The 27918-nt window shown below is 43.4% G+C and overlaps 1 protein-coding gene across 1 annotated transcript in view; it reads right to left on the bottom strand.

The window, feature by feature from the left end:
* Positions 1 to 733: 733 nt before the first annotated feature.
* Positions 734 to 27918, bottom strand: part of DGKK (diacylglycerol kinase kappa) — a 103643-nt gene continuing 76458 nt past the window's right edge. Inside the window, exons 9-28 of the mRNA XM_030807110.1 lie at positions 27717 to 27900; positions 26907 to 27015; positions 26020 to 26159; positions 24910 to 24991; positions 23107 to 23198; positions 20020 to 20119; positions 18823 to 19051; positions 17186 to 17290; positions 16634 to 16730; positions 14967 to 15074; positions 12437 to 12533; positions 12083 to 12190; positions 11023 to 11136; positions 10555 to 10689; positions 8890 to 9050; positions 8156 to 8297; positions 7103 to 7189; positions 3527 to 3637; positions 2213 to 2340; positions 734 to 809 (exon numbers count right to left, since the gene is read on the bottom strand). Of these exons, the coding sequence (XP_030662970.1) occupies positions 734 to 809; positions 2213 to 2340; positions 3527 to 3637; positions 7103 to 7189; positions 8156 to 8297; positions 8890 to 9050; positions 10555 to 10689; positions 11023 to 11136; positions 12083 to 12190; positions 12437 to 12533; positions 14967 to 15074; positions 16634 to 16730; positions 17186 to 17290; positions 18823 to 19051; positions 20020 to 20119; positions 23107 to 23198; positions 24910 to 24991; positions 26020 to 26159; positions 26907 to 27015; positions 27717 to 27900 (2405 nt within the window). The remainder of the gene's footprint in view (positions 810 to 2212; positions 2341 to 3526; positions 3638 to 7102; positions 7190 to 8155; positions 8298 to 8889; positions 9051 to 10554; positions 10690 to 11022; positions 11137 to 12082; positions 12191 to 12436; positions 12534 to 14966; positions 15075 to 16633; positions 16731 to 17185; positions 17291 to 18822; positions 19052 to 20019; positions 20120 to 23106; positions 23199 to 24909; positions 24992 to 26019; positions 26160 to 26906; positions 27016 to 27716; positions 27901 to 27918) is intronic.

Below are 27918 nucleotides of genomic sequence, written 5' to 3'. Positions count from 1 at the left end.
GGTTGCCATGAGGGGTGAGTTCCAACCAATGAGCCCACCAGAGCACCACCTGGACATATGCAGACATACAAGCACACATGGAAAAATGCAAAGGGCTTGCAGAAAGAGAGAGAGAGAGAGAGAGAGAGGTTACCACATCTACAAGAAGAGATTTCACATGGTTATCTTAACAGGAAAGTGGACAAGCCCCCAGGATCTAGTTCTCATTTTAATGAGCCAACTAGAAGACATCTCCTGAAGGTGCAAGTTGCAGTTGGCAGGGATTCGGAGAGACACACAACCAAGCCTGGCTGTCCTGCCTGCCCCCTTCTCTTCATCTCCCTGGGAGTCTGTGTGTCTTTCATTCATTCCTTAGCATTTGATAGTTTCTCTGCTGGTCAGAGAAAACCATTCCAAAACTCCCTGAAGAGGTGAACTCCCTTGAATCCTTTATAGATCCCAGGCCATTCATAAAGAGCTTATCCCAATAAATACTGTAGTTGCTCAAGATGCACAAGGAGAAGGAGAACTGAACAAGACAACTCAGAACAAGAACCTTTGGCCAATGAGGAAATGTAAACCTCTAAGGAGACCAGATTAAGTCCAGGAAAATGCATTAGTGAAAAGAATTGGAGGGTCTTTCTTGGTGGTGCTCATGTTTGTTCCGAAATGATTTAGTCTAGCCTGTATTGAGGTTTTGAGAGTTTTTTTTAGTAGAATTCTCAGTGTTGTGAGTTCTTCCAGCTTTCAAGGGCTACAGTTGAGATCTTGATGGTGTTAGAGGATCATCACCCTCTGCTTCATCTTCATGATGTCTGCGGTGCCATAAACTGCCTTCAGAGGAAAAAAAATGGTATAGAAATAATGCGGTTAGCACAATGCCAGATGCCCAAGTATGCGGACCCAAAAGAGAGCAAAAAGTCTGTTAGAAGATAGACTGGTTTGTTCCTATTGTACTAATCATCTCTGAATCATCAGGGAAAACCAGCTGAAACCATGTGAGCTAAAGACAAATGGGATGAATTTTCAGAACCTGATAATTTATGGAACTGATACTGACTCCATCAGAGTCTTTAGAAATATTTGCAAACACCATTGTCTCCCAATTGACAGACTCTTAAGGAATCAAACTAGTTGGACCATACCTGAGAAAATACAGCTCGATCCAAGAGATTCTCTCTTGGCATTCGTGCAAACTCTTAGTTCCTTGAAAACAAACTGCTACCCTCTGTCCCTTTCTTTTTTTTCTTTTCTTTTTTCTTTCTTTCCATCTTTCTTTCATTTCTCTCCCTTTATCCTTCCTTCCTTTCTTTATTCTTCCTCTCTTTTTCCCCTTCCTTCCTTCCTTCCTTCCTTCCTTCCTTCCTCCCACCCGCCTTCCTCTTTCTTTAGAGATGAGGTCTCACTCTGTTGCCCAGGCTGAAGAGCAGTGGCATGATGACAGCTCTCTGCAGCCTCAGCCTCCCAGGCTCAAGCAATCCTCCCACCTCAGCCTCCCAAGTAGCTAGGACTACTACAAACGCACACCACCATGCTCTATTAATTTTTTATTTTTTGTAGAGACGGGGTCCCACCGTGTTGCCCAGGCTGGTCTTGAACTCCTAGGCTCAAACGGTCTGCCTGCCTCGGCCTTCCAAAGTGTTGGGATTACAGGCGTGAGCCTGTTCCTTTTTTTTCCATGTCCACTATTACTACATCTCTCAAGCTTCCAGGTTGTCTAGGACCAAAATTTAGGAGGGACCACCATGGATATCAGAATTGGCACAACTGAAAACTCTAAGAGAATCTTCTTTTGAATCCTACTGATATGTCAATAGTGCTTAAGACCAATTCTGAAGAAAGAAGAAATGGAACCAAAATTCAAACAATAAAATATACAGATATGTTGCTTTTCTACCACTTACTATAACAGGAACGAAAGTGTTTAGATAGGCCACAGAACCTGTTCCTGATCCTTAGGAGTGAATCAGGCAGAAAAATCACTGCCTGTTTGCATTTTTGTTTTCTGTATATGTCATGGAGACCACACAGGTTCTCCCCTTACCAGTGTCCATATCACTTTCTCTCACCTTGTCCAAGATATGGCTTGGTATCACTTACTGCTAACTCCCAGATGGCCTTCCCCTTCATCATCACCATTCCCACAAACATTTCTAATGGGGGCTTTAGGTCCCTGGGAGGTAGCCAGGCTGTTGGGGGAAGTCTTCACGACCCCTCTGCCTGTGGGGGAGACTTACCAATAAAACTCTGGACACTCTGGCCTGATTTATGCTTGCGTTCTTCTTCTAGCTTTTTCTTTCCCAATTTGGGGAACTTAATTTTCAGCCTGAGGCTTCTACTGTCAGTGTCCGAAGATTTTTCCTGAGAAACCACAAGAGGAAGGTCAAAATGTTAGTTGCCTAATATTCAAAGATAATTGCTTGAGTCCTGGAAAAGTGGTGAACAAGAATGGCTGCAGAGAACAGGGAGATCTGCTCTCTATCCAGGTATGAGAAATACCCCCATCACTGGTCGCATGCCCTAGGAAAGCAATTGATCCTTACCAAGAGGCTACTTGATGCCAGGTGCTTTGCTAGCATTAATAAATGCTCTCATACAACTCTTAAAGCAACCTTGCAAAGTGGTTATTAACATCCCTGTATCAGAGATGAGGAAGCAGAAGCTTGGAGAGGTTAAATATTTCACCTGAGCTCATGTGGCTAGGGATTAGAAGGGTGAGATTGCTAGCGCCACTGCTAGCTCACATGGAATCTCTGCATGAATTAGGAAAAAACACCTCTTCCTTCAGATATATAGTTTGGTGAGCCCTTACTTGCGCCTTGGCCAAATACCTTCTTATAGGGAAGACCCTTGCCTGCCAGGCCAGCTGCTTCCCTGTCTGGAATGCAAAGAGGGTTCTCTAAACATAACTCTTAATTATGAACGTGGGCTCTCTGCTGTGCAGATCATGCAGGCTCTGTAATTCCAGCTCAGGCCTGCTAAAGTGTGCTTGTTTTACTACTGGTCTCAGTAAAACACAATTTTGAGATTAACTTTGTTGTCAGAAAACCCAGAGTGGGAGGGACGGAAAGCAGTAGGGAGAGGTAATATTTGGAAGATTTAACCACCAGTATGGCCTGGGCACCAACCATTTAGAACAGGTATTGGCTGTAAACTGGCATGGCCATACTGGTATGAACCAGATGAAGTTCAGTCCTGGCAGCAGGTGCTGAGCAGGGAGGGGAAATTTGCAGCCAGGAAAACAACACACAAAAAAAACCTGTCTTGCTTATTCTTTCTTGATCATCTCTTGTTACAGAATGAGCCTTCTTTCTGGTTATTTTTCCATAGTCGCCTAATTTTTCTACGTGTTTTCTGCCTACCCTATCTATTTATGATGAAGAGATTGGGGGGAGGTGGGCAGGGAGGAAGCTCCAGTAACCTTCAGTTGAAAGCCAGCACTGGACCCCCTGTACTACAGTCACCGTGTCCTGGCCCACACTGGAAGGGAAGACACTAAGGAAGAATCCCTCTTTCCCTTTATTTCCCAATTCCCAAGATTACGCACCTCTGGAACAAAGATTGGATTCATCCAGTCAATCTCAGATAGCTTTTTGAACTCCTTATTCATGGCATCCAGGGCGCTTTGTAGCGCGGTCTCATCCTCAGCACTTCGCAGCTGGTACAGACAGGAAAAAGAGTGAGTGTCCAATGCCTAGCACTTTTGTAGACGCTTACACTCTCCCCCACTCCCAGTCCCTGCTAGTGACCAAGAGAACACAAGGTGCCAACTTGTATCCCTTTGGCCCATAGCCAGCTGTTTTCTTTCTCAAAAGGAATACCCAGAAAACAACCAAACGGTGGGGCTCTCCTTGGGGCTGGGCATACTTACAGTTTTGCAAGCAGAGAGGTCCTTTGATTAGTATCAATTAACACTGAGCTTCACCCCTACAGCTTAGGGTCCAGGACAAGGGTCCTACTGTTGACCTCCAGTTCCTGGAGACATCTCAGTGTTCCCCTAAGTAAAAGCTACCTAGTTTTGGGCACATACTGTATGCCAAGCACTGTACATACATAATTTTGTCCCATCTTCCCGGTAACCTTACAATACCTTACAAGGTACTATTGTTTTCATTCCATGGGTGAGAAAACAGACTCCAAGAAGTTTAGTGCTCAAGATCACACAGCTAGACAGAACCCAGGTCTGTTTAACTATATAGCCTACCCTCTATACAACACTGTCTTAGCAAAGACATGTGGGGAGGCCAGATGCTGAGGGAATCTTTATTACATGCTTACTGTAATTTAAAGGTTGTTTTGTGAAGCAAGGAGAGAGCTAGAGAGAGGCTGGCTCAACTTTCTCCTCCTGGAAAAGAGGGTCTGTCTCCCCAGGCCATGCTTTGGCCCCCAGCTATCACTATGACTAATTAAGAAATGAGTTCTAGATGGCTTGTCCCACAGGTTCAGGAAGCAAATTTTAGTGCTCCCTAGTAACCCTCAGCGCCCACAAGATGAACTTTGTACAGTCCATGGAAGACTTAAAATGGATTCTTTTGGGACCATCTTCGACTCAGAAGAATCAAGTTCTAGAACATCAACACAGGTGAGATAGTTCACATTCCAGTAAGTAGTGAGCTGGGAGAACAGATGGGCACAGATATCTTCAGCCCTCACATGCTTACAGCCCACCTAACCTAGCCTCACCTCTACTCCCCGGCATGCCCTTTACTTTCAATCTAGTACTTATGTGGCTTCTTGCTGTGCACAGGCCACTTGCTGCTCCAGCCATAGGTCGAGTCTTGCTGGCTGTCACAAATGGGTGGCATGTGAATGAGGGGAGTACAGGGTACGAAGTTATGGTCAGTCACAATGGGATACTGAGGGAGGAGCAAGTCAGTGCCGACAAATAATGTTTTTTGCTTTTCAACTAGTAACTTAAGACAATACAAACTGCCCTAGATGCACGAGACATGTGTGTGCCAAGTAAGGGAAGTGGGAGTTACTGGGAGGGATTCACTTCGTCATCAATTTACTTCTCTTTGCTAACTCTGAGCTCCTTACTGCCCTCCTTCTTCAGGGGGAGGAATAACACCCAAATGAAACAAGCTGTATCTCCATCTCACCTCTAGGACAGCCTTTCTGGAGATACATGGTCATTCTCAGCTGCTGCCTGCTTCTTGGCCACATTTGGATGTGTGGATGTGTATGTGTGTTGAAGTCCTCACCGGGCCCTATGAGGTGGGAGACTTCTCAAGTGTGGTATGTGCTCAAGTTGGGTTGTTGGTTGGTGTGAACCAATTTTCAGGTCATGAGCCTCGGGAAAGTGGTGACAAGAGACCAAACTTACCTATTTCCTGCTGACCAAACAGGCAAGGCTGTTGAGCTCTGCCTATATATAGAAGGTACTTCTGTTGATGTTGTCTGAGGCTCAAAGACTAGCTTGGGGCTCAGATGTTGGGACAGCCTGACCTGATTGCCTTAGCCACTCTGCCTCCTGTGCAGTGTGCCAATTAGATGAGCAAATGAAAAGAGGAGATAGATGCACTTCTGCAATATCAACTCTGAAGCCCCTCTTCAAATAAACCTTAATTAGATGAGAGGCAAGCACAGCACCTGCCTCAGGGCCTTACCAGCCAACCCTAAAGTGGATGATCATAATTAGTCACCTCATCAGAGCACACTCACCAAGTATGCCTATGGGTTTTGCATTCTGAGAAACATGCAACTAGCCTTGTAGCCCAAAAATAGAGCCTCAGTCTGTTCTCCGTAGCACTAATAAAATGTACTATCTATGAAGCTGCTAGTAGGTGCTAGGCACTGATAGGTACTTAATATACAACACCCTGGAGAGGTAGGGATTATAATTCCTATCTCGTAGATATGCAAACTAAGACCCAGAGAGGTGAAGTCGCACAGCTAGTGTTATGGGTTGAATTGTGTCCCCCCAGGAATAATATGCTGAAGACCTAATCCCCAGTATATCAGAATGTGACCTTATTCGGAAATAGGGTCATTGCAGATGCAATTAGTTGTTGAGGTCACATTGGATAGAGTAGGCCCCAATCCAATGTGACTGGTGTCCTTATAAGAAGATGGCCTTGTGAAGACAGAGAAACACAGAACATCATGTGAAGATAGAGGATTGAAGTGATGCATCTACAATCCAAGGAACACCAAAGCTTGCCAGAAAACCACTGGAAGCTAGAAAGAGGCAAAGAAGGACCCCTTACAGGTTTTAGAGAGAGGATGGCCCTGCTGACACCTTGATTTTGGACTTCTAGCTTCCAGAATTGCGAGACAATACATTTCTGTTGTTTGAGGACACCTAGTTCTTGATACTTTGTTATGGCAGCCTTAGGAAACTAATATATTAACAGTTAGTAAGTGGCAGATTTGAGATTTGAACCCAGGAAGCTCCCAATTTTCCCACTATTCCACACCACCTTCTCATAGGGTGAAAGAGGCATGTAGAAACTTGGGAGGTACAAAAAACCAAACACTGCATGTTCTCACTCATAGGTGGGAATTGAACAATGAGAACTCATGGACACAGGAAGGGGAACATCACATTCCGGGGACTGTTGTGGGGTGGGGGGAGGGGGAGGGACAGCATTAGGAGATATACCTAATGCTAAATGACGAGTTAATGGGTGCAGGAAATCAACATGGCACATGGATACATATGTAACAAACCTGCACATTGTGCACATGTACCCTAAAACCTAAAGTATAATTAAAAAAAAAAAAGAAGGAACAAAAAAAAAAAAGAAAAAGATCTTACTAGAAAAAAAAAAAAAGAAACTTGGGAGGTACAAAGCAGCTCAAAAGAGCTCACCTTTTTCTACTGGAGCTGTATCAAGTACGGTAACACTCTACTTTTTATTGGCCTGGTCTGAACCCACAAGACATTTATCAAAGGAGAGGTTGAGACTTTCTCTCAAGAGTATGGTAGTCCCTGTGGATTAGCATAACCCATGAAGTCATACAATCAACAACAATCCTAGGTGACACAGTAGGGACTTCCAGGCAAGCACCTGGCCAAAATGCTCCCACGGGTCTCCAGTGCCCTTGGACCACGCACAAGACCATGACCATGTTCAGATAGAATACTTTGCCCTCCCAGGCTCCAACCCCCTGCACTCACCAGCTTTTCATCCAGGAAAGCTGTGGTGTCATCGTAGAGCCCTTTAAGACTAAATGTAACATCTACAGCATCATTTCTGCTTAGAGTCTGAGAGGAGAAGAACAGAAAAGGAGAGAAAAAGACAAAGACAGGGGAGTTGTTGGTTAGTAAGCATGCAGCTGGCTTCTCTGTGGGAAGGTAGAAGCAGGCTAGTAGGATGTGGCTATAGGTGAAAAAGCAATATTCAAAATATAGCACAACTAGTACAGCATGAGCTGTACTATCAGAACCAGTGCCAGCTGACAACTGCTGGTACAGTAGTTGTGTAGTACTATGTGAAGTGGCAGAGCACGGCTTGGCTTTGGCATCATTGATTGATTGCAGTGGGTATAGGAAAATAGGAAATATGCAAACCAGAGGGTAAATTTAAGGCTACTTGTTGTCCTAGGCCAAAGCCATCATTCCGGGGCAGATGGAATTAGGGCCTAACATCTCTCTTCTTGCAACTCTAGGCCTTGAGTTGTAGGCCTCCTCCAACTGTAATCAGGCCCTGACACAATTATGTCTTTCGCCTAGCACTAAAGTTACTTTTTAAAAGCATCAGTTAAAAATTCTGGCAGTGGACAAAGCCATGGGGTGACACATTTAACATTAAGTGTCCTGCCTGATATGGACCTTTCCCTCAAGAGGAAAACCGAGGCACCCGGAAGTTCTAGTTCCAATGACAGGTGTCCCATTATCAGGTTATGCAGAGATCTACTTGGGATAAGGAAGGGCCAAGTACAAGTTTCTCTTCATTCATTGTCCATTTCTCCCTTGAGGCTGGTGGGATGGATGGCTATCAAGGAAGAGGGCTAGCTCTCAGGCTGATGAAATCTCCTGTGGTTTTCCCCCAGCAACCACCTTGGACCTGTAACAAGTCAAGGAATGCCTGCCTTCCCGTCCACTCTCTCCATCAGTTTACTGCCCTATTTGCCCAGTTTCTCCGTCCAGCCTCTGGCTCCACTTCTTTCCCTTTCATCCTCTTTCCTATCTGTTTTGACTCCTTTCCTTAATTCACTCCTTTCCACTTACTTCAATGGGAATACAGGAAGCTGCGCCCATCTCATTGCCACTGTCTTGGCCATAAAATATATCATTCAGGATGTTAGCGCTGGCATTCACAGAATCCATGAGGACAGACACATGCTGGTGGATCTTGCTCAGGTCATTAAGTCTGTAATAAAGCCAGGACAGATAGATGAGTTGGGATTTCTGAAGGACTTCTGGCCTGGGGCACTGGTGTGGGTTTGGGTAAGGGTAGAAGTGAAAGCCCTGGGTACCTGACTTGGACTCATGACTCCCTCCTGTTATTTCTGCTCTTCTCTAGGTAGCCACCTATGCTAGCAAATGTTTCTACTCTTCTCTAGGTATTTACCTTTACCCATCCTTGTCTCACCTGAATTTAGATACTGGGAACTTGGGGAGGGTAGAAGGCTAGAACAGAGGAGGGCAGCTGACTCTAGGAACTCCAAGGCCCTCCTGATATTTAAGGGCAAGGGTAAACAGTCTTAGTTCTGTTGGGTTTGGAGCAGCATCAAGAGATCCAAATTCATCCCTGGGTCTAATGAGCGATGTCTAACCTGGCTTATTGCTGAGCACAAAGAATATTTCCTGCCTGAATTGTGAGAGTCCCACTCAATTTTTAGAGCTCTAAGCTAAATTCCTCTCTGAGGCCAGGCTCCCTAGTAGCCAATAGACACAAATTGGCTTCTTCTCCCTATGCCTTCTTAGGATTCTCAGCCCTGTATCTAGGCCAGTCCACTTACTTGCTGATGAGGTTTTCTGCAAGCCGAGCTAAGTGCTGCATCTGGGCATACTCCTCATCAGAGAGGCCCTCTTGAGAGTCCTGGGAGTTCAGCTGGGGTTGAGGGGCAGCTTGAATTACAGTATGCTTGTATTCCCACATTTTCATTGAGTTCTCAAAGTCCTGGAGATGAATACAGTGGCATATCCTAATGATTGCTGTAGCTACTAGCGCACGTGACAGATCTGTCTGTGAGCCTGACGTTTGTGGGCAATGGGTATGTGGGTACAGTGGGTAAAGGGGAAGGAGGGCCCCCTGTCCATTCCCCCTGTCATACCCATCTATATACCTATACAAGTATCTATCATTTTATTCAATCTCTTCTGGACTATGCCCTTTTAGTTTTTGTTGTTCTGAGTATGCTGGGTTTTGGGACACCAGGCTTGGATCAGACACATGTCTGCTTCCTAGAAGCTCCCATATGAAGGCATCATGACTGACAAGGCAGTGGAGCACCTTTCATGCTCCCTTCTTTGCCAAATGTAGGCAATATGTGGTGATGCAGTTTAGAGCCAAACATATCTAATTTAATTTTGAATTGTGTTTCTGTCATTTACTAGTTGTGTGACCATTAGCAAATTATTTAACCTCTCTGGTCCTCATTTTCCTCATCTGTAAAATGGGAATAAGTGTATCCACCTCATAAGATTGTGGAGAGAACCTACATGAGAGAAATGTAAAATGCCTAGCACAGAACAGGCAGTTTATAAACTGGACTTCTCTTTCCTTCTCCATTGCTGTTTCCATGGACTTTTCACAGGTTAGAGTGCAAGATAATCTTTAAGCACTGAATATGTGATCAATAATAGCTCCTTTATAAGCTTTAGAAGGTTTAGCTGAAGTGGATGACGTTTATTTTTATTTTTATTTTTTATTTTTTTTTTTGAGACGGAGTCTCGCTCTGTCGCCCAGGCTGGAGTGCAGTGGCGCGATCTCGGCTCACTGCAAGCTCCGCCTCCCGGGTTCAAGCCATTCTCCTGCCTCAGCCTCCCGAGTAACTGGGACTACAGACGCCCGCCAACACGCCCGGCTAATTTTTTTGTATTTTTAGTAGAGACGGGGTTTCACCGTGTTAGCCAGGATGGTCTCGATCTCCTGACCTTGTGGTCCACCCGCCTCGGCCTCCCAAAGTGCTGGGATTACAGGCGTGAGCCACCGCGCCCGGCCAGATGACATTTATTAATGCAGCATTTTAAGGAACCTTAGAGACACCTAAAGACCATATTCAATGCAGAATCTGTTGCTGAAGGAGAAAATTTTTCCATAATCATCTGACGCTTTTAGCTCTCTTTGCAGTGGAAAAAGGAGGATAACCTTGTCCAAAACCAGGGGAGGAAGCTCCTTGTCTCACTCTCTTGGACAGTGTTTGAAAATGTCAGTATATATCAGAGTGTCTTGAGGAGCTTGTTTGCAAATTTGGGTTCCTGGGAACTATGCATCCCTTTGTGGTTCAGTGGGTCTGGTGTGGGGGCCCAAGAATGCATTTATAACCAGCATCTCAAGTGACTCTGATGCCAGGGGCGCACAGACCTCCCTTTGAGGAATTCTACTTGAGTGGAAATATTCAGTACTCAAGTGAGTATGGATGAGGCAGTATAGGAGCCCAAGACAAGCTTTTCCGCCTTACCCGATCTCTTGTCAGCATCTGGGCAGCGTTCTTGTATCTAATCTTGATAAGACCTGGTCTCTGAATCCAGGCCTCCCCATCCACCTGCACTGGGATACCTTCTTCACCATCAATGGTTATCATCACCTCATGGCACTGCCAGAGAAAATGAGGAAGAATGGGAGAGAAAAATGAGGCAACTGCTATAACTCTACCTGATAATCTCGTAGTTATGGCCTTGAATGTGTATCTGAAGCAGGACTGGAAATGATGTGAATCAGATCATCCCAGGAAGAAATGCCTGTTTCCTATGGGCTTTTTTGCTCCATTGGCTTCTGCCACTTCTTCCTCCAACCTCAGTCAGCACTTTACTGTCCACCAGATAACCTGCTCACTCCACCCTGGCATTCTTCTACCCAGTTAATTCCTGGGACTATCCCACATCCTGGGTAGCAGCCCCTTCCTGGTGCCCACCCAGCCCCTGCCTACCTGGGCAATGCGATGATGATGCAGGTTGATGATACGGGACATTGCCATCTGTACAGAACCAAAGATTGCCACCACCTCCAGTTTCCCATCATCAATTGCAGGAGCCTCATATTCCTGAGGAGGAAGAACTGTGTCACATCTCCCACCCTTGAGAAATCACACCCTGTCTATAACAAGAAGGCATGTTTAAAGGCTCCTGGTGAGAATTTTTCTAGCTCATGAAGAGTGGAAACACTTCATTATTAAAAGGGAAAAAGATGAGGTCAGGAAGCCAATCTGGGAAAAGGGTACTGAACTCTTAGCCAGTTCCCTCCTTGTCCAATCCAGCATCATAAATACCTGAGGCCAGTCTTATCGGCCTTATGACCTTCTTAGGTAAACTCAGAGTAAAGGGGTCATGGTCAGTTTCCCAGGAGATTTTATTGACAGAATTCCTTGGAGAAAAGAGCACGGCCTTGGCCGGGCGCAGTGGCTCACAGCTATAATCCCAGCACTTTGGGAGGCCGAGGCGGATGGATCACCTGAGGCCAAAAGTTCAAGGTCGACGAGCCTGGCCAATATGGCAAAACCCTGTCTCTACTAAAAATACAAAAATTAGCTGGGCATGGTGGCTGGCGCCTGTAATCCCAGCTACTCGGGAGGCCGAGGCAGGAGAATCACTTGAACCTGGGAGGCGGAGGTTGCAGTGAGCTGAGATCTTGCCACTCCAGCCTGGATGACAGAGCAAGACTCCGTCTCAGAAAAAAAAAAAAAAAAAAAAGGAAAGAAAAGCATGGTCTAGATAGCCTTTAAAGGATCTGTCAGACCCAAGGAATGGAAAATCCAAAGCCCAGGCAACACCTAAGAGTTGACCTTATCCTGAGGTCTTTGGTTGAATTTTCTGCTTTCGGATGGTAATTGCCTGAAAAACTGATCATACAGCTGCTGATAATAAAGGTTCTCGGCCCACCTCCTCTTCTCCCGTTGTCTATTTTTCACTTCAGTTAGCACAATGCTTCCTTCAGAGAGACCTTAGTGGGATCATGCCTTTCTCCCTCCCCATTCCTTGTTCCATACTAACCGTGGTTGCTGTGTTGCTTCCCCAGAAGTTGATACCTCCGGCATAGCTGGTAATGTTGAGCACTACAATGCCTTGCAGGTTTGGCAAGGAGATGGTTTCTCCGTCACACTGAAAGAAAAGAGTAGCTCTCATTAGCTGGATCTTCAGATAGCAAAATGAAGGAACATTTACAGAGATGGGGAAAGGGCTCTGTCTTTTCTTCCATTATATGGAAATCTATCTTCATGCCTTCCTCCCATGAGCTGTGAGGATCACAGAGTTAAAGCTCAGGAAGAACCAGCATATAGGGTATTCCCAAGGCCGTGAGATTTCCTTTCTCCATACCCAGGAAAGACTACCCGCTTTTCCACTAACCTCCAAATGCACTCGTTCTTCCAGTTTCCTGTAAGAGCGCTGCAAAAGTTCCTTGGTTCCCAGAAGGCCATACCACATCTTGTTCTTAAGGCGGCTACTACAGGGAGGTAAGTATTAAGAAAGCAGAGGGTGAATGATATATAGATAAATGGTGGAGAAAGACAGGAAGGAAAACCATCTTATTTCTCAAATGCCTTCTTACAGAGAGGAGTCATGCTAAATGGTAACTGGACAGTGGTTAATGTAACTGATATCCCATACAAACACTTGCAGAAATGGGTTCCCGGGCCCCTTTGAAGCCTCAGTATCCTATCAATAGATACATTTTCCATTTCTCCTTGCTACCAATATTGGTCCAGACTTGGAAGAAACAGGCTATATTCAGACATCAATGCTCATAAAAAGCTATGAGCATAGCTGGCTGGTACACACCAGCTACCCTAGTTGTGCTACTCCAGGAGATTTCAGCTGCTTGGAATCAATTTCATTTGAAACACGTGACTCTTAGAGTGCAATTTTTTTGAAGCAGCAACTTTTCTGGCAAAGTGAAGTACTTTTCCAAACACCAGATCCATATACTAAATGCTTAATTCAATGCCACGGAACAGATCTAAGCTTAGTAGGGAGATTTTAGAGGAGGAGCCAGTGGAGAAAAATAGGAGACAGGAAAGAATATCAGGTGACTTGAGGTGGAGGTAGGGGGGACAGGGTCTTGCTGACTGTGGAATCTCTGATAGAAATAGATGGGGCGCTTAAGATCACCAGAAAGGCTGGATATAGTTTACTTGGAGCTTGTAAAGTAGAGCCACAGAAATGAGCCATCATCACATGGAATGAGTTTTGAAATGTCAGAAGGCTAGCACAAAATTATTGAGACACTGTTTAAACCATTCATTCTCTGGGCACTTTGGTGTTCTCATCTACAAAAATAGGAGTTTAGGTATATGAAAATACACAATACCTAGAACAAACCAATTCTGAAAAAAAGAATCAAGTGGGGGACTTTCATCTCCCAATTTCAAAAATTACTGCAAAGCTGCAGTTATCAAGATAGTGTGGTACTTGCATAGGATAAACACATAAATAAATAGAACAGAAGTGAGAGTCCAGAAATAAACCCTTGCATTTGTGGTCAATTGATTTTTGACAAAGGTGCCAACACGATTCATTGCGGAAAGGATAGCTCTTTTAAAAAATGGCACTAGATCCAGGCACGGTGGCTCATGCCTATAATCCAACACTTTGGGAAGCCGAGGTGGGCAGATTGCCTGACCTTGGGAATTCGAGACCAGCCTGGGCAAAATGGTGAAACTCCGTCTCTACTAAATTACAAAAAGTTAGTCAGGCATGGTATCATGCACCTGTAGTCCCAGCTACTTGGGAGGCTGAGGCAGGATAATTACTTGAACCCAGGAGGCAGAGGTTGCAGTGAGCCGAGATCATGCCACTGCACTCCAGCCTAGGTGACAGAACAAGTCTCCGTCTCCAAAAAAATAAATAAATAAATAAATAAACAAACAAACAAACAAATAAATAAATAAAAATGGTGGTGAGACAATTAGATATCCACAGGCAAAAAGATAAACTTAGACTCTTACCTTAGACCCTCACACTATACGTAAAAATTAACTCAAAGTAGATCATACACTTAAATGTATTAATAAGAGCTAAAACAATACAAACTTTAGAAGAAAACTTAGGAGCAAATTTTTAAGATCTTAGATTAGGCAAAGATTTCTTACAGATGGCACCAAAAGCATGGCCCATAAAGAAAAAAAACTGATCAATTGGACCGCCTTAGAATTCAATACTTTTGTACTTCAAAGATACCACTAAGAAAATGAAAAGACCAGCAAGAGACTGGGAGAAAATATTTGCAAATCACGTATCTGACAAAGTTCTTGTTTCTCAGCCCAGGCCTGCTTTGAGAAAGAGGTTCTAGTGGTGGTGGCAAGGGTGGGGTGGGATGGGGTGTCACGCTTTTTACTTATAGCTTCAATGTACCACAAGAACTCTGAGACTGACTTAGGTCTTGTCTGAAGTATGAAAGTGCGAGAAGGTGCCATGCAGGCTAACATTGGATAGGATAAAATTAACAGGTCCAGGGGAACCAGGTTAGGAACACCAATAACAAATAGAGGGATGTTTGATACTTTGCAACTTTGTCAAGTGAAAACAGATCTGAAGCCACTACTGAAACCTGGTTAAACTTTCACAGACAGAACAAAGATGGGCGATTTGCTAAATTGAGTCAACATAATCTGTTGTCAGTAACAGTAACACAGGTAGCTGTGTTTACACAGAAATCCACAGGTCTGGATTTGAAGGCAGCTCCAAGTTTAGGATGCCAGTGCAATCATCCAAAATTTGGCGCACACTGTTCCACTAGACTAGTCTTGGGGCCAATGCATTTTACTTCCAGCGGGTCCCTTTCTTTCTGTTGCTTGTCTGAGAGGTAGAGAATGTAGGAATACGTATGTGTATTGTGATTGTGTGTTTGCACGTAGGGAAGGGAGTTTCTTTTCCTTACTTGTATTGCCCTGGGTGTTCATCTCTTCTGGTGTTGAAGTCCAGAGAAATTTTAGCATCCAGTCCAATTCCGAAGTAGTTGTTCATGACACATTTTTCTTTGAAGCATCTGAAATTATTCAAAGAAGAGGACAGACATTGGTGCAGGAAAGAAGTGCCGCTATCATTGGGCATGAAGATGAATCTGCATGATGGAAAACCAGTGAGGGAAGGCCCCCTCCACACTGGGCACTAACTATAACATTTTTGAGAGGCACATGTAGATATCCTTTTGTGTGAACAACTAGCTTATTAGCTGTAAGAGGGAGTGCCTCGCCAGTTGGGAAGCTTCAGTGGGATTGGAACTCATAATAAAGAAGCAACATTGATGATTTTAGTCATCTTCAGAGGGCTTATATATGAGTCGCCCATATTTTCTTCATATGCAGTATTAAGGGAAATACTGTTTACTCCTCTAAAGAACTTTTGAATATCCTAGACACAAATGTGCCATCACAGTTAAGTCTGCACAACTGCTCTCAGTGGTGTCCGACATCAAAGGGCAAAGTGACCACACATTTGGGAGGAAAGACTGATAAAAGAGGGTAGATATGTACATAACAAAAAAGCCAAATTATTTGTCAAGTCTCCTGTGTCCATCTAGGGTGTCAACATCAAAACCAGTGGTGTGCCATAGCCAGCTGGCACCAGCTCATGTAAACTGATTATGCATATCTCTTTCCAACTCCAGATTCAATGGCATTATATCACTAACTTAAATAGGCCATGGTGGAAGGGTTTACACCATAAATGAATCAGGGCTTTCTCCCCCAAGAGAGCAGGTTGTTAAACACTTGCCAGTGCACTATTGATCAAAATTCATTAGGTAGATCCACAAGAGCTCAGACATAAATTTGAGCCAATGGTGAAGTGTGGGGGCAAGAATGCAGGTTGGAGACAGGAATAAAAATTGTTTTCTTAAATAAATTATTTAAGAAAACATAAGTAATTGCTAGCTGTGTCCTTTTGAGAAATTAAAATGGATACAGTTTAGCTGTTTAATCTTAGATTACTTTTTTATTCATTACCATACTGACCCTACATCTCTCACATGAGATTTGCCTCCCTCAACCACAGTCCAGAGATTGGAGTTTCTCTAACTAATGTCCAAACTGATCTTCTTAATGGAACTCAGAATGAGTGAGTATGGCAGAACTTGGCTGCTGGGGATATTCTAAAGAGGGAGAACTTGTGAGACAGATGTCTTTAGATTTGCTGCCTAGTCCCCTAGTGACCATTTAGTTTTTAGTATCTTCAACCATTTACTGTTAAGGGCAACAGTGAAAAAAAGCAAGTCCTCTGTAATAACAACAACTAACATTTATTAATTATTTATAATAATAATAATAACTGCAAATGCATATAACACTTAATTATGGGTGCCAAACACTACTCAGTGCAAGTACTTTTCATATATAAATGTAATAAATACAGCAAACCCATGATGCAAGTTCTACAATGGTCTTCATTTTACATATGAGAAAACTGAGGCTCACATTGGTTTAGTCACTTGTGTAGGTGACACAGCTAGTAAGTAAGAGAAAGGATTTGACTATGGATATCCTGAGATTGTGCTCTTAACAAGAGAAAGAAAGAAGCCATTAAACGGTGATAGAGTTAAATACTTACATAGATTCAGGTGTAAAATGTAAGTGATCCAAGTTAAGGTTGTCTAGGTCCTCACTTTTGAGAGAAGATATAGAAGACAAAGTGCCACGATGAGAACCTAGACACAAAAGACATCACTTGGGTGTTAGATACAAACAAAAAAGCCCTTTCCCCTCACTTGTATTTCGCCCTATTTTCTCTGTGGAGGCAGGGTCAAGCTCAATGACTTTCTCCTAGATAATATTAAGGGTTCTAATTCCAAAGACGGATCCTCTTGGATGGATAGGGACTTCCACTGAGAGAAGAATAAAGCTGGGCTGCTTGCTTGCTGGCAGTGAAAACAACTTCAAATCTTGGATTTCATCAGGCCAGCCTCTTCAATGTTCCTAATGGGGTCATTACTCTGGACATTGGCCTGGGATCTTATAGTGTGAGTTTCTGGGAAAGAGGGAGGGGTATCTACTGCAGGATTATGGCTAAAAGAGGATGCATAAAAAATACATATTTATTCTTTGGGAACTAAACAACAGTGATGAAGGCTACAATAAGGGAGGAAGACAGAAAGATGCTTACGGCGTTGTGGGCTTGTCTGGTTAATATCTTCTGGGTCATCTTCCAGGAAGAAAGTTGAACTAAAGTTCTTAACAGATATTGTCTGTCTGCTTTCCTCATCCAGAACTATAGAGAAAAGTGGGAGGAAGGAAAGCAAAAAAGAAAGGAGAAAGGGAGAGAGGAAGGAAGAAGGGAGGGAGGATGGAAGGAAGGAAAGATTAATTACACTTATTGAACATTTATCAAGCATCTATTTTGTTTAGTTAACGGGTAGATGATGGAGACTCCCATTCGACCATCACGTCTCCTCCATGATACTGTTTGTAGTCTCAGCTTACTTACGGTGTTGCTGTTTTTTCATATGCATGCCTGAGCTTTCTTTGTTTTACTGGTTACTCTTTTTTCTCTCACCCAGTACATGTGGTTGTGAGTAGAAGCTTGTGGCTGTGGATTGGGGTATCGGCATGGGAAACCCTCTGCTCTTCTACCTCCATTCTATTAGTTCATTTACTTATGTGGCTTTTGTCTATAATTGAGCCTCTAGGACTGTGCCACTCTTTCACTCTAATGTCTCACTCCACACCTGGAACATTTGGGAAGTCTCTTTCCTTTCACCAGCCAAATGTTGTATAGCTGAGATGCTCAGTCTCAGCCTGTGTCAAAGCTCATGGGTTCATTCTCTACCCCTACCAGGGAGGTATTTTCCTATCTCATAGCCACAAGCTACACCTCTAAATCTAACATATGTGTTGATGGAGCAGACTGAGGGTTGGTTGTGACAGTTATGTCTACATCCGTTTAATCTGAGCCCCACTGCTTGGAAACTAATTATAGAAATAGAGGCAAATTGACTGTTTAATCCTTCCACTGTGCAGAAGGGAGATTTTCTTTCTTTCTAGGAAACTTGGCTAAGGTTGTACTTGAAGGTACCAAGGCAGGGCAAGGCACCATGGCTAAAAGTCAAGGGCCAGCCAAAGGGACTTCCTTGCTGCGTGGGACTTCCGCTCAGTTCCAATAGTTCAGTTAGAATACACTCAGTCTTATACCACCTTCTGATCTGTTTCTCAAGGTATTGTGGGAAAGAAGTGGTCAGCAAAACATTCAATGCAGAAACTGAGGGAGTTGAAGAGTTTTTATTCTGAGTTGGGAAGTTTGCAGACTGTCGTGAGTTCTGCACAATGGCAATTAATGCCAGAACTGTCAGGACCACTCTCAGGGCCCTTGTGCCTAATTAATACTGTGCAACACATGCAGAGTTGAGCACCATTTTCTTTCTAAAATAGTCATAGGCTCAGTGGTTGGAAAGAAACAGGAGAAGGAGGAAAAAAGTCTTACGGCTGGTGGTGGAAGCTGATAGAGCTTTGAACCGGGTCACTTAGCATCTATTAATATAATTGTATAGGATGAGTGTTGGTTTCCAAAAATGAGTAGCAGGAGTTGACTGTCTGGGAGGTAGGAGGAGCCAAAGGGGTAGCTTAGCAGGACTGAGGCTTTTCAATCAGTAGTCTGAATATTGACTTTGTATGCAATATGAATGCAGAATCTAGACTTTTTGTAGCAGAGTCAGAGAGCAAACCCGGAGTCAGTGAGGCCAGTAAAACATCCTCTGGAACTTTTTCTTTCCCCTACCTCAGTCACTACAACCCTGGCCACCTTACCTTGTTCAACTTGGAATATGATGAGTTTCAAGGATTTCTGGAGATTCTGGGCCTTTGTGGCCAGCTCCAACTTGCACTTGGCTATGTGGTCTATTTGAGGAACGAAGGGCTTCCGATCTGCCTTGCTGCTGTCTGCATATACTGTAGCACTTTTCTCAGCAGAAGTAGCTGCTGCCTCCTCAGCCAGGACATCGATCAGGACACTAAGCTTATCATACATTAAGTCACTCTATGTAGAAAGCAAGGAGACAGGGCATTGTTATGAGGGACCCATGCTTGAGAGGACAGAATGAGGAGTGGTGGTGATATGGGGAAGGGTAGGGAGGGGTAAGAGTTGTCCATAAATGCTGAGCATAGAAAACCACATGTGAGAAGATGAAGTACTTAGCAAAAGAAGTAGGCGGGTAGATGTGATGAGAAAACCAAAGGGTGTTAGGAGATCAAACACATATCATTTGTTTCTGAGTGGCGCCATGCATCAGTGTGTATAGCTGAGTCTTTCTTGTGTCAAACGGGCCTATAAAACAATGTGTAACATGCAAACTTGAGGAAAGACAAATATTTCTGGATTTTCATGGGCACGCTCCTCTGGATATGAATGTGCCTTTGCTTGGGTGCTTGGTGTGTGTCTTTGTATGTGTGTAGGTTTGGGGACCTACATCTGCTGCATGATTTAAGGTCTCGATTCTTAGCTCCATCACTTAATAGTTTGTGATCTGAGGCAAGTTTCTTAACCGCTTTGTGCCTCCATATTCTAGGGTAGTTGTGGGGAATAAATACATTAATATATTAAAAACAGAACAGTCCTTGACACAGAGTAAGTGCTATATAAATGTTGGCTATTGTTGTTAGAGAGGTGAATGTGAATGTATTTGTAGTGTGTATTCGTATGTACATACTTTCAAGCATGTTCTGGCGTACAACCATGCATATACCTGCTTGATGTACACTTGTGTCTAGTTGTGGGCAGATGCTTGGCATGTACATGGTATGTGTGTATGCATGTAGAGTGCCATCCTTCCTTTAGCAAAAGATGGAAGTTCAATGAGGTTAGACCTTCCTCATCAGGGAGGCTTAACAGCTGCCCCTCCTTTCCTTTCTTTTACAATTCCCAGTGAGAGGCATGTTTGCTTTTTATTAAAAAGGGGCCCCTGGCTGCTCCACAAAGAGTATAAGACAAAAGGAATGGAAACTTACTTTCAAAATCACAGACACTATTGCTGTATTGTTCTGTTTTATCTGACCCCAGGCCTTTACAATATCAACCACAAAATCTTCCACGGCTGAACACAGGAATCTGGAAAGAGAAGATAGATGGCACAATGTTACATGAATCATGAGGCCCAGAGCCCTTCTCTCTTACGTCATCAGTCCCCATCCTCCTCCTCTCTCTCTTTCCTGATCTGTCCTCTGTCTCTCACCCTCTCCTCCCAGCCTTTTTCTCTCTGCTTTTTTTTTCCTGTGCATATGGTTAAATATGTTCCATCCCCACTTTAGTCCAGTTTCACACCACTTCCCAAGTCAAGAACCTAACAGAGCTTGACCAGCATTTCTTAGTACTAATTCAGAAAAGAGAATTCACTTGGTCCAACTTGGGTCAGGTTTTCACCTAGGGTCAATCAGCTATGTTTCAAGGGCCCAGCTAATTTACTACAAACAATTATATTGGGAGGACTCTCACTGTGGGAAGTTTTTCTCAAAGGAGAGTGTAGTCGACTGGGCAGGAGCCCCCTAAGAAGTCCCAGGAGAAACAAATGACCCACATATTTAGAAGGGGGAATGTGTTCCTCAGGTTATGAGAAAGCAGCTATAGGTAGATATTGCAGAGACTTTTCTTTTTTTATTTTATTATTATTATACTTTAAGTTTTAGGGTACATGTGCACAATGTGCAGGTGTGTTACATATGTATACATGTGCCATGTTGGTGTGCTGCACCCATTAACTCATCATTTAGCATTAGGTATATCTCCTAAGGCTATCCCTCCCCTCTCCTCCTACCCCACAACAGTCCCCGGAGTGTGATGTTCCCCTTCCTGTGTCCACGTGTTCTCATTGTTCGATTCCCACCTATGAGTGAGAACATGCGGTGTTTGGTTTTTTGTCCTTGCGATAGTTTACTGAGAATGATGATTTCCAGTTTCATCCATGTCCCTACAAAGGACATGAACTCATCCTTTTTTATGGCTGCATAGTATTCCATGGTGTATATGTGCCACATTTTCTTAATCCAGTCTATTGTTGTTGGACATTTGGGTTGGTTCCAAGTCTTTGCTATTGTGAATAGTGCCGCAATAAACATACGTGTGCATGTGTCTTTATAGCAGCATGATTTATAATCCTTTGGGTATATACCCAGTAATGGGATGGCTGGGTCAAATGGTATTTCTAGTTCTAGATCCCTGAGGAATCGCCACACTGACTTCCACAATGGTTGAACTAGTTTCCAGTCCCACCAACAGTGTAAAAGTGTTCCTATTTCTCCAAATCCTCTCCAGCACCTGTTGTTTCCTGACTTTTTAATGATCACCATTCTAACTGGTGTGAGATGGTATCTCATTGTGGTTTTGATTTGCATTTCTCTGATGGCCAGAGATGATGAGCATTTTTTCATGTGTTTTTTGGCTGCATAAATGTCTTCTTTTGAGAAGTGTCTTTTCATGTCCTTTGCCCACTTTTTGATGGGGTTGTTTGTTTTTTTCTTGTAAATTTGTTTGAGTTCACTGTAGATTCTGGATATTAGCCCTTTGTCAGATGAGTAGGTTGCAAAGATTTTCTCCCAGTCTGTAGGTTGCCTGTTCACTCTGATGGTAGTTTCTTTTGCTGTGCAGAAGCTCTTTAGTTTAATTAGATCCCATTTGTCAATTTTGGCTTTTGTTGCCATTGCTTTTGGTGTTTTAGACATGAAGTCCTTGCCCATGCCTATGTCCTGAATGGTAATGCCTAGGTTTTCTTCTAGGGTTTTTATGGTTTTAGGTCTAACATGTAAGTCTTTAATCCATCTTGAATTAATTTTTGTATAAGGTGTAAGGAAGGGATCCAGTTTCAGCTTTCTACATATGGCTAGCCGGTTTTCCCAGCACCATTTATTAAATAGGGAATCCTTTCCTCATTGCTTGTTTTTGTCAGGTTTGTCAAAGATCAGATAGTTGTAGATATGAGGCATTATTTCTGAGGGCTCTGTTCTGTTCCATTGATCTATATCTCTGTTTTGGTACCAGTACCATGCTGTTTTGGTTACTGTAGCCTTGTAGTATAGTTTGAAGTCAGGTAGCGTGATGCCTCCAGCTTTGTTCTTTTGGCTTAGGATTGACTTGGTGATGCGGGCTCTTTTTTGGTTCCATATGAATTAAAGTAGTTTTTTCCAATTCTGTGAAGAAAGTCATTGGTAGCTTGATGGGGATGGCATTGAATCTATAAATTACTTTAGGCAGTGTGGCCATTTTCACGATGTGGATTCTTCCAACCCATGAGCATGGAATGTTCTTCCATTTGTTTGTATCCTCTTTTATTTCACTGAGCAGTGGTTTGTAGTTCTCCTTGAAGAGGTCCTTCACATCCCTTGTAAGTTGGATTCCTAGGTATTTTATTCTCTTTGAAGCAATTGTGAATGGGAGTTCACTCATGATTTGGCTCTCTGTTTGTCTGTTATTGGTGTATAAGAATGCTTGTGATCTTTGTACATTGATTTTGCATCCTGAGACTTTGCTGAAGTTGCTAATCAGCTTAAGGAGATTTTGGGCTGAGACAATAGGGTTTTCTAGATATACAATCATGTCATCTGCAAACAGGGACAATTTGGCTTCCTCTTTTCCTAATTGAATACCCTTTATTTCCTTCTCCTGCCTAATTGCCCTGGCCAGAACTTCCAACACTATGTTGAATAGGAGTGGTGAGAGAGGGCATCCCTGTCTTGTGACAGTTTTCAAAGGGAATGCTTCCAGTTGCAGAGACCTTTCTTAATGTCAAAGATGGAAAGCAAGGTGTCTATACTATAGGGAGCTATGCTATGCTCTTAAATGGTCCATAATGTTGTGTTTCCCTACTATAATTCTCTTCCCAAATCTCTGGCTTGCAATTTTGACTTTTTGGAGCAGCAGATGACTTCACCTCAATGTCATCTTTCTTTCCTAAACTTTCCATTCAGGGGGTTTGAGTTGGGAGAAACCTGATTTGGGAACATAAACATATATTTTCCTTGGCCTTAACATCCCCAGCTATCAAAATGAGCCCCATGTCTGACCTGGGAACAGCCCCAAAGGATGAGAGCCAAAGGAAGACTGACCTGGTTGCGATGATCATCTCTGTGGGGTACTTGGCCTTCAGGATTTTGTTCAACTCGGTGGCTGCAGATTCTAAATGTTGGATGGCAGCAGCCTAGGGGCAAAAGGAGTTCTTAGCTCTGGAATCTTAGTACAATAACACAGTGTGCTGCCCATCCTCATCCCCCGCAGCCTCATTGTTTCTTACTGACTTTACCCGCAACTCAACTGTCTCTCTAGAAATGATAATGATCAAAGAATTCTTGTTGAAGTTCAACAGAGATGATCTTAGATCTAAGTGTATTCTAAAAATTTAGATGCATTTGATTTTCTCTTAATAATCAAAACCTCATACGAAGGAGGTACTATTTCTTTCATGTTTCAAATGAACAAACAATCTCATATTACATAGCCAGTAAGGAATAAAGCTGGATTCGAATCTACATCTTTCCAATTCCAGAATGTAACTTCTTTAATAATATTACTACCAATAATAACAGCACCCACTTACACAGTACTGACTATGTGCCAGGCTCTGTTCTAAGCTACATGTATATTTTTTCATCTAATCCTCATAACAACCCTATGAGATAAAGACTATTATTATCTCCATTTCACAGAAGAGAAAGCTGAGGCCCAGAGAAGGGAAAGATGATAAGTTGTAGAGCCAGGATTCAATTCCAGGTAGTCTGGCTCTTGAGTCTGTGCTCTTAATTACAACTTCTACTCCTTCCTCTCTATCACCCTTGACATTCAAACATCTACCAAGACCTGATAATTCTATTTTTTCAGTATGTCTCAAATGTATCCACTGCTACTCATCCCTGCTACCACTTCACCAGTCCAAATCACCATCACCTCTTGCCTAGACAATGACAACATCTCCTAGCTTTTCTCTTTGCCTCTAGTCTTTTATTCCTTCAATTGTGTCTCCACACACCATGGCACTCCTCTACTTAAACCCCTTCTCTTAGATAGCAGACTGGATAGATGACTGGATATGTGATAAAGCATGCATAGGAAAATGTTAGTAGTAGAGCTACCATTTCAACTTTCATCAATGTAGAAATTTTCATAATAAGATAAGAAAAAAATCCTTCTGTAATTCTTATTGCTCTTAGGATGAAATCCAAACTTCCTACTGTGGTTTGTCAGGCCCTTCCCGGCCTGGCCCCTGATTACTTCGCTAGCCTCATCTTTAGTCACTCTCCCTGAATGCCCCCTCCCTGGCCCCTATGCATCAGCCATTATGAATGTACTTCAGTTTCGTGAATCTTCCATGCTCTCCCTTGCCTTTGGAAGAATACACGCTGTTCCATCTGTGTGGAACAGCCCTCCCCTTTCTTATTCTCCTGATTAACTCCCTCTGGATCTCAAGTCCCTTGTGAAATGGCACTCCTTCTGAGCGGCTTTCCTTGATTTCCCCAGACTGAGATAGATTTTCCTGCTATGTGTTCCCAACCCCCTCTACTTCCTTATATACTAACACTCATACTACTTGATTAAAACAATTTATTTTTCCATCTCTTCAAGTAGACTATGTCATTCTTCTTTACCCACTAGCATATAAGAACATCTCCTAGAATAATATCTCACATAAAGTAGTTACTCCATAAATATTTTGAATGAATAAGTAAATGGGTAAATGAATTATATCCCCAATGCTTAACCTAGTTCTTGGTAAATAGCTGCTGACTGACATGTCACCAACCCTCAATGATCTCATCCTCATCCATGGACAATGCAAAAGCTTCTCTCTGGGTTTTGCCAATTATTTCACTGTGTAATAAAGATATTGGTCTGAATTACAGCTGAACAGTAGTTACCTCAAATCGTGGTACATCCATTTCAACCTGTCCTTTTTGCAGCAGGGTTTGTCTGGGAGCCTCACGAATCATCACACTCCATCTGAAATGAATTTCAAAGACGGATATTTAAGGGTCTGTTTCATGACTGGTAAAATTTAGTGCCTCAAAGGTGAAGATAGAAGTAAAAATGTTTATGTGGTGGGGGGAGGTGGGTTGTAGGGGGTGCCCAAGCAATCTCTGGTCACCTGATCTCAAGGTGACCATAAGAGGGACCTCTGTCTCATGACTTCTGTAGGCCAGTGTGATGGAATGAATTCCCTTCCCTTTACAGGGTTCTCAGAGAGCAGTGCTTCTTAACCAGAGGTAACCATCAAGATCATCTGAGGTGCTTTTGTACAATACACATTCCAGGGCCCTGCCAAGACCTACTGAATCTTTGTGGTGGGGCTCAGGTTGATGTTTTTAAAAAGCTCCCCAGGAGATCCTTATGGGCAGCAATAAATCAAATGCTCCTATATACACCAGCATAGAAAGTCTTTTTTTCCTCAGGAGATAGGATGGTAGTACTTGCTCTTCTCTAGAGCAGTGACAATGTGAGCAAGTTATTTCTAAACTCTCCCTCCATCCCTTTTTTAGTTTCTTTGAAAATCTGATGAAATTATAGACTTTTCCCCAAGAGAGAATATGCTTAAACAGATCATTGGCTCTGCAATTTGAAGAGGGTTCACAGAACCCTTGAACTTTATCCATGGGGCCCCTGCTCTAGAATCCTTTAGTTCTTTGGTGTTTTTGTTGTTGGTTTTGTTTTGTTTTGGTTTGGTTTTTTTTGAGACAGGGTCTCACTCTGTTGCCCAGGCTGGAATGCATTGGCATGATCACGGCCCACTGCAGCCTTGACCTCCCAGTAGGATCCTTTAGTTTTGAAGAGGGGCTTCAATGATGTTTGAAGGATACATGGTAGACCCTGGCTTCCCAAGAGACAAGCCCCACCCAACCCACAAATGGCTCTGAACTGAAGCCAGAAAGGAAATGAGGCTCTATCAGAGAGGTTAAAGTATTCCTGATTGAGATGATGTAACTGATGTGGGACAGGAAGAGGCACAAGGGCCTGGTCTTTTGGCCACTTACCTGTCTAGGATCCTCACACTAGCCTGCTCCACTCTGTTGAGGATGTCCAGAGGTGACTTGCTTTTGTTCCAGAATGCACCCCAGCCCAGGACACGAGCCAGATCATTGCCGGTTCCAAGTGGGATGACTGCCAGCTGACACTGCAAGAACAAAAGGAGACACCCTTTTCAGACAGTCTTTCTATCAAGCTTCACCCATGAAAGAACCCAGAGGGTACTCTTTGGGAAGAATTATGGTCTTAAAACCAGTGGATTTAAGGGACTTCAGATTCTGGGGAAGGTAATGAGAGGATGTTTGCAATTGGGTGAAATTTTCCCTAAGGAGTTGGACCCCAGTGTTAACAACACAGAACCTACTAAGTAAAGGGAAAAGTTGCTGGAATATGACAATATTCATGGCCATGCTTAAAGAAGAGAAATATAGCTGTGAATTTCTATCTGGGCTGGGCCAAGGAGGTGAAGTAAGTCAGGAGACAAAGCTACTGGAGTGAGAAGAGCAAGGGGGCTGCCTAGGGACAGCAAGGAGACATAGAGGAAAGTTTCTGCCACTCTTGAGACTCAAGGAAGAAAATCAGTGGGCTCAGGGGGGGAAGGAAATTGGGGATTGAGTGCTGTCTAAGACCACTTCTGTTTTGTTTGCTCTTCTCCCCTTCAACTCTTCACTTTGAAGCCTAGGGAACAGAGCACTGCTCATTCTTTCTGTCAACGTCACACAGATAGACAACCAGAAAACAGTGTAGATGAGTAGGCTTAGATTGGGAATCTACCAGTCAGGCTGAATATGAAACCTGGGGGAAACATATTTTACAGAGAGGGAGGGCGAAGACTTGGGACTGCACACCCCTACTCTTTCTAGCAATGGCTAAACTGAGTCATCCAGGGACTTACCCTTTCATGTAATCCAAAGGCATCAATCAGAGATAAGACCCAGCTCACACTGCCATCTCCACCACAAACCAGAATGCGAAAGCGAGCAAAGTTCTTGAACATAGACAGCCTGGAAGGACAAAGAGGAAAGGGGGTCATTTCACGAACAGCTGGGTTTTGTAACTTTTCCTACAATGTGTCAGGACACAAGAATTGCTGCTTTGGCACTCTGCTAACAGACCACCTGCCTTCTTTCCCTTAGCCCTTATCTCTCTGTGTATCTAAGACCATAGACCATCCCAGAGATCAGGGTTTGCCTCAACTCATTTTCTTTCTGTGCCTCTGGAAAACACTAGCAACCTAACCAGACCCATTTGCTGAGGCCCAGGAAGATGCCTTGCATGGTGGCCAGTGGGCTCACAGGAACCAGGACTGAGCAGCCAGATGGTCCCAAAATAAAACAGGTCTGTAGAGGAGATATATCTATTTGGTCCCGGGAAAGAGAGTGGCAGGAAAAGTAGACAGCAGTATCCATTTGTCTCTTTCTCTGAGGTTAGGAGGCATAGTTTTACGTTTTCCAACCAAAAAAGATAAAGCAAATCTGAGAGGGGCTTGGACATGGGCTTGAAGGGATTTCTGGGAGAGGGCTAAGAGCCCTCCTACCAGCCAACCCAAAAGGCTCTGGAGTTATGTGTTTGTGTGCTGACTTGAGAAAATAGACATCTCCTGCCCAAATATAAGAACTGATTCCAAGAAGCCTATTTTAGTTTAGAATGTATAGAGGGAAGACTCCCTTACATACCCAATCATATCCATGGGGTACATGCTTACCCTGCTTCAGGTCCACCCTTTAATAGGTCGAACACTTGAGATGGGTTAAGGTATTGCTTGAATTTTCGGAGGAAGATGATCCCCTGATGATCGCCACTTTTGGAGTTGATGAAGATGAGCAAGGGACATGAACAGGCTGATGACCAATCAAGATTCCAGAAGTCTGAAGATACTACTAATTGGCCTGACACAACGAAAAGAA

This window comes from Nomascus leucogenys, chromosome X (genome assembly GCF_006542625.1).
Source record: "Nomascus leucogenys isolate Asia chromosome X, Asia_NLE_v1, whole genome shotgun sequence".
NCBI classification, from domain to species: Eukaryota; Metazoa; Chordata; class Mammalia; order Primates; family Hylobatidae; genus Nomascus; species Nomascus leucogenys.
Note: the sequence above shows the minus strand (reverse complement) of the source record. Positions and strands in the feature narration are given on the sequence as shown.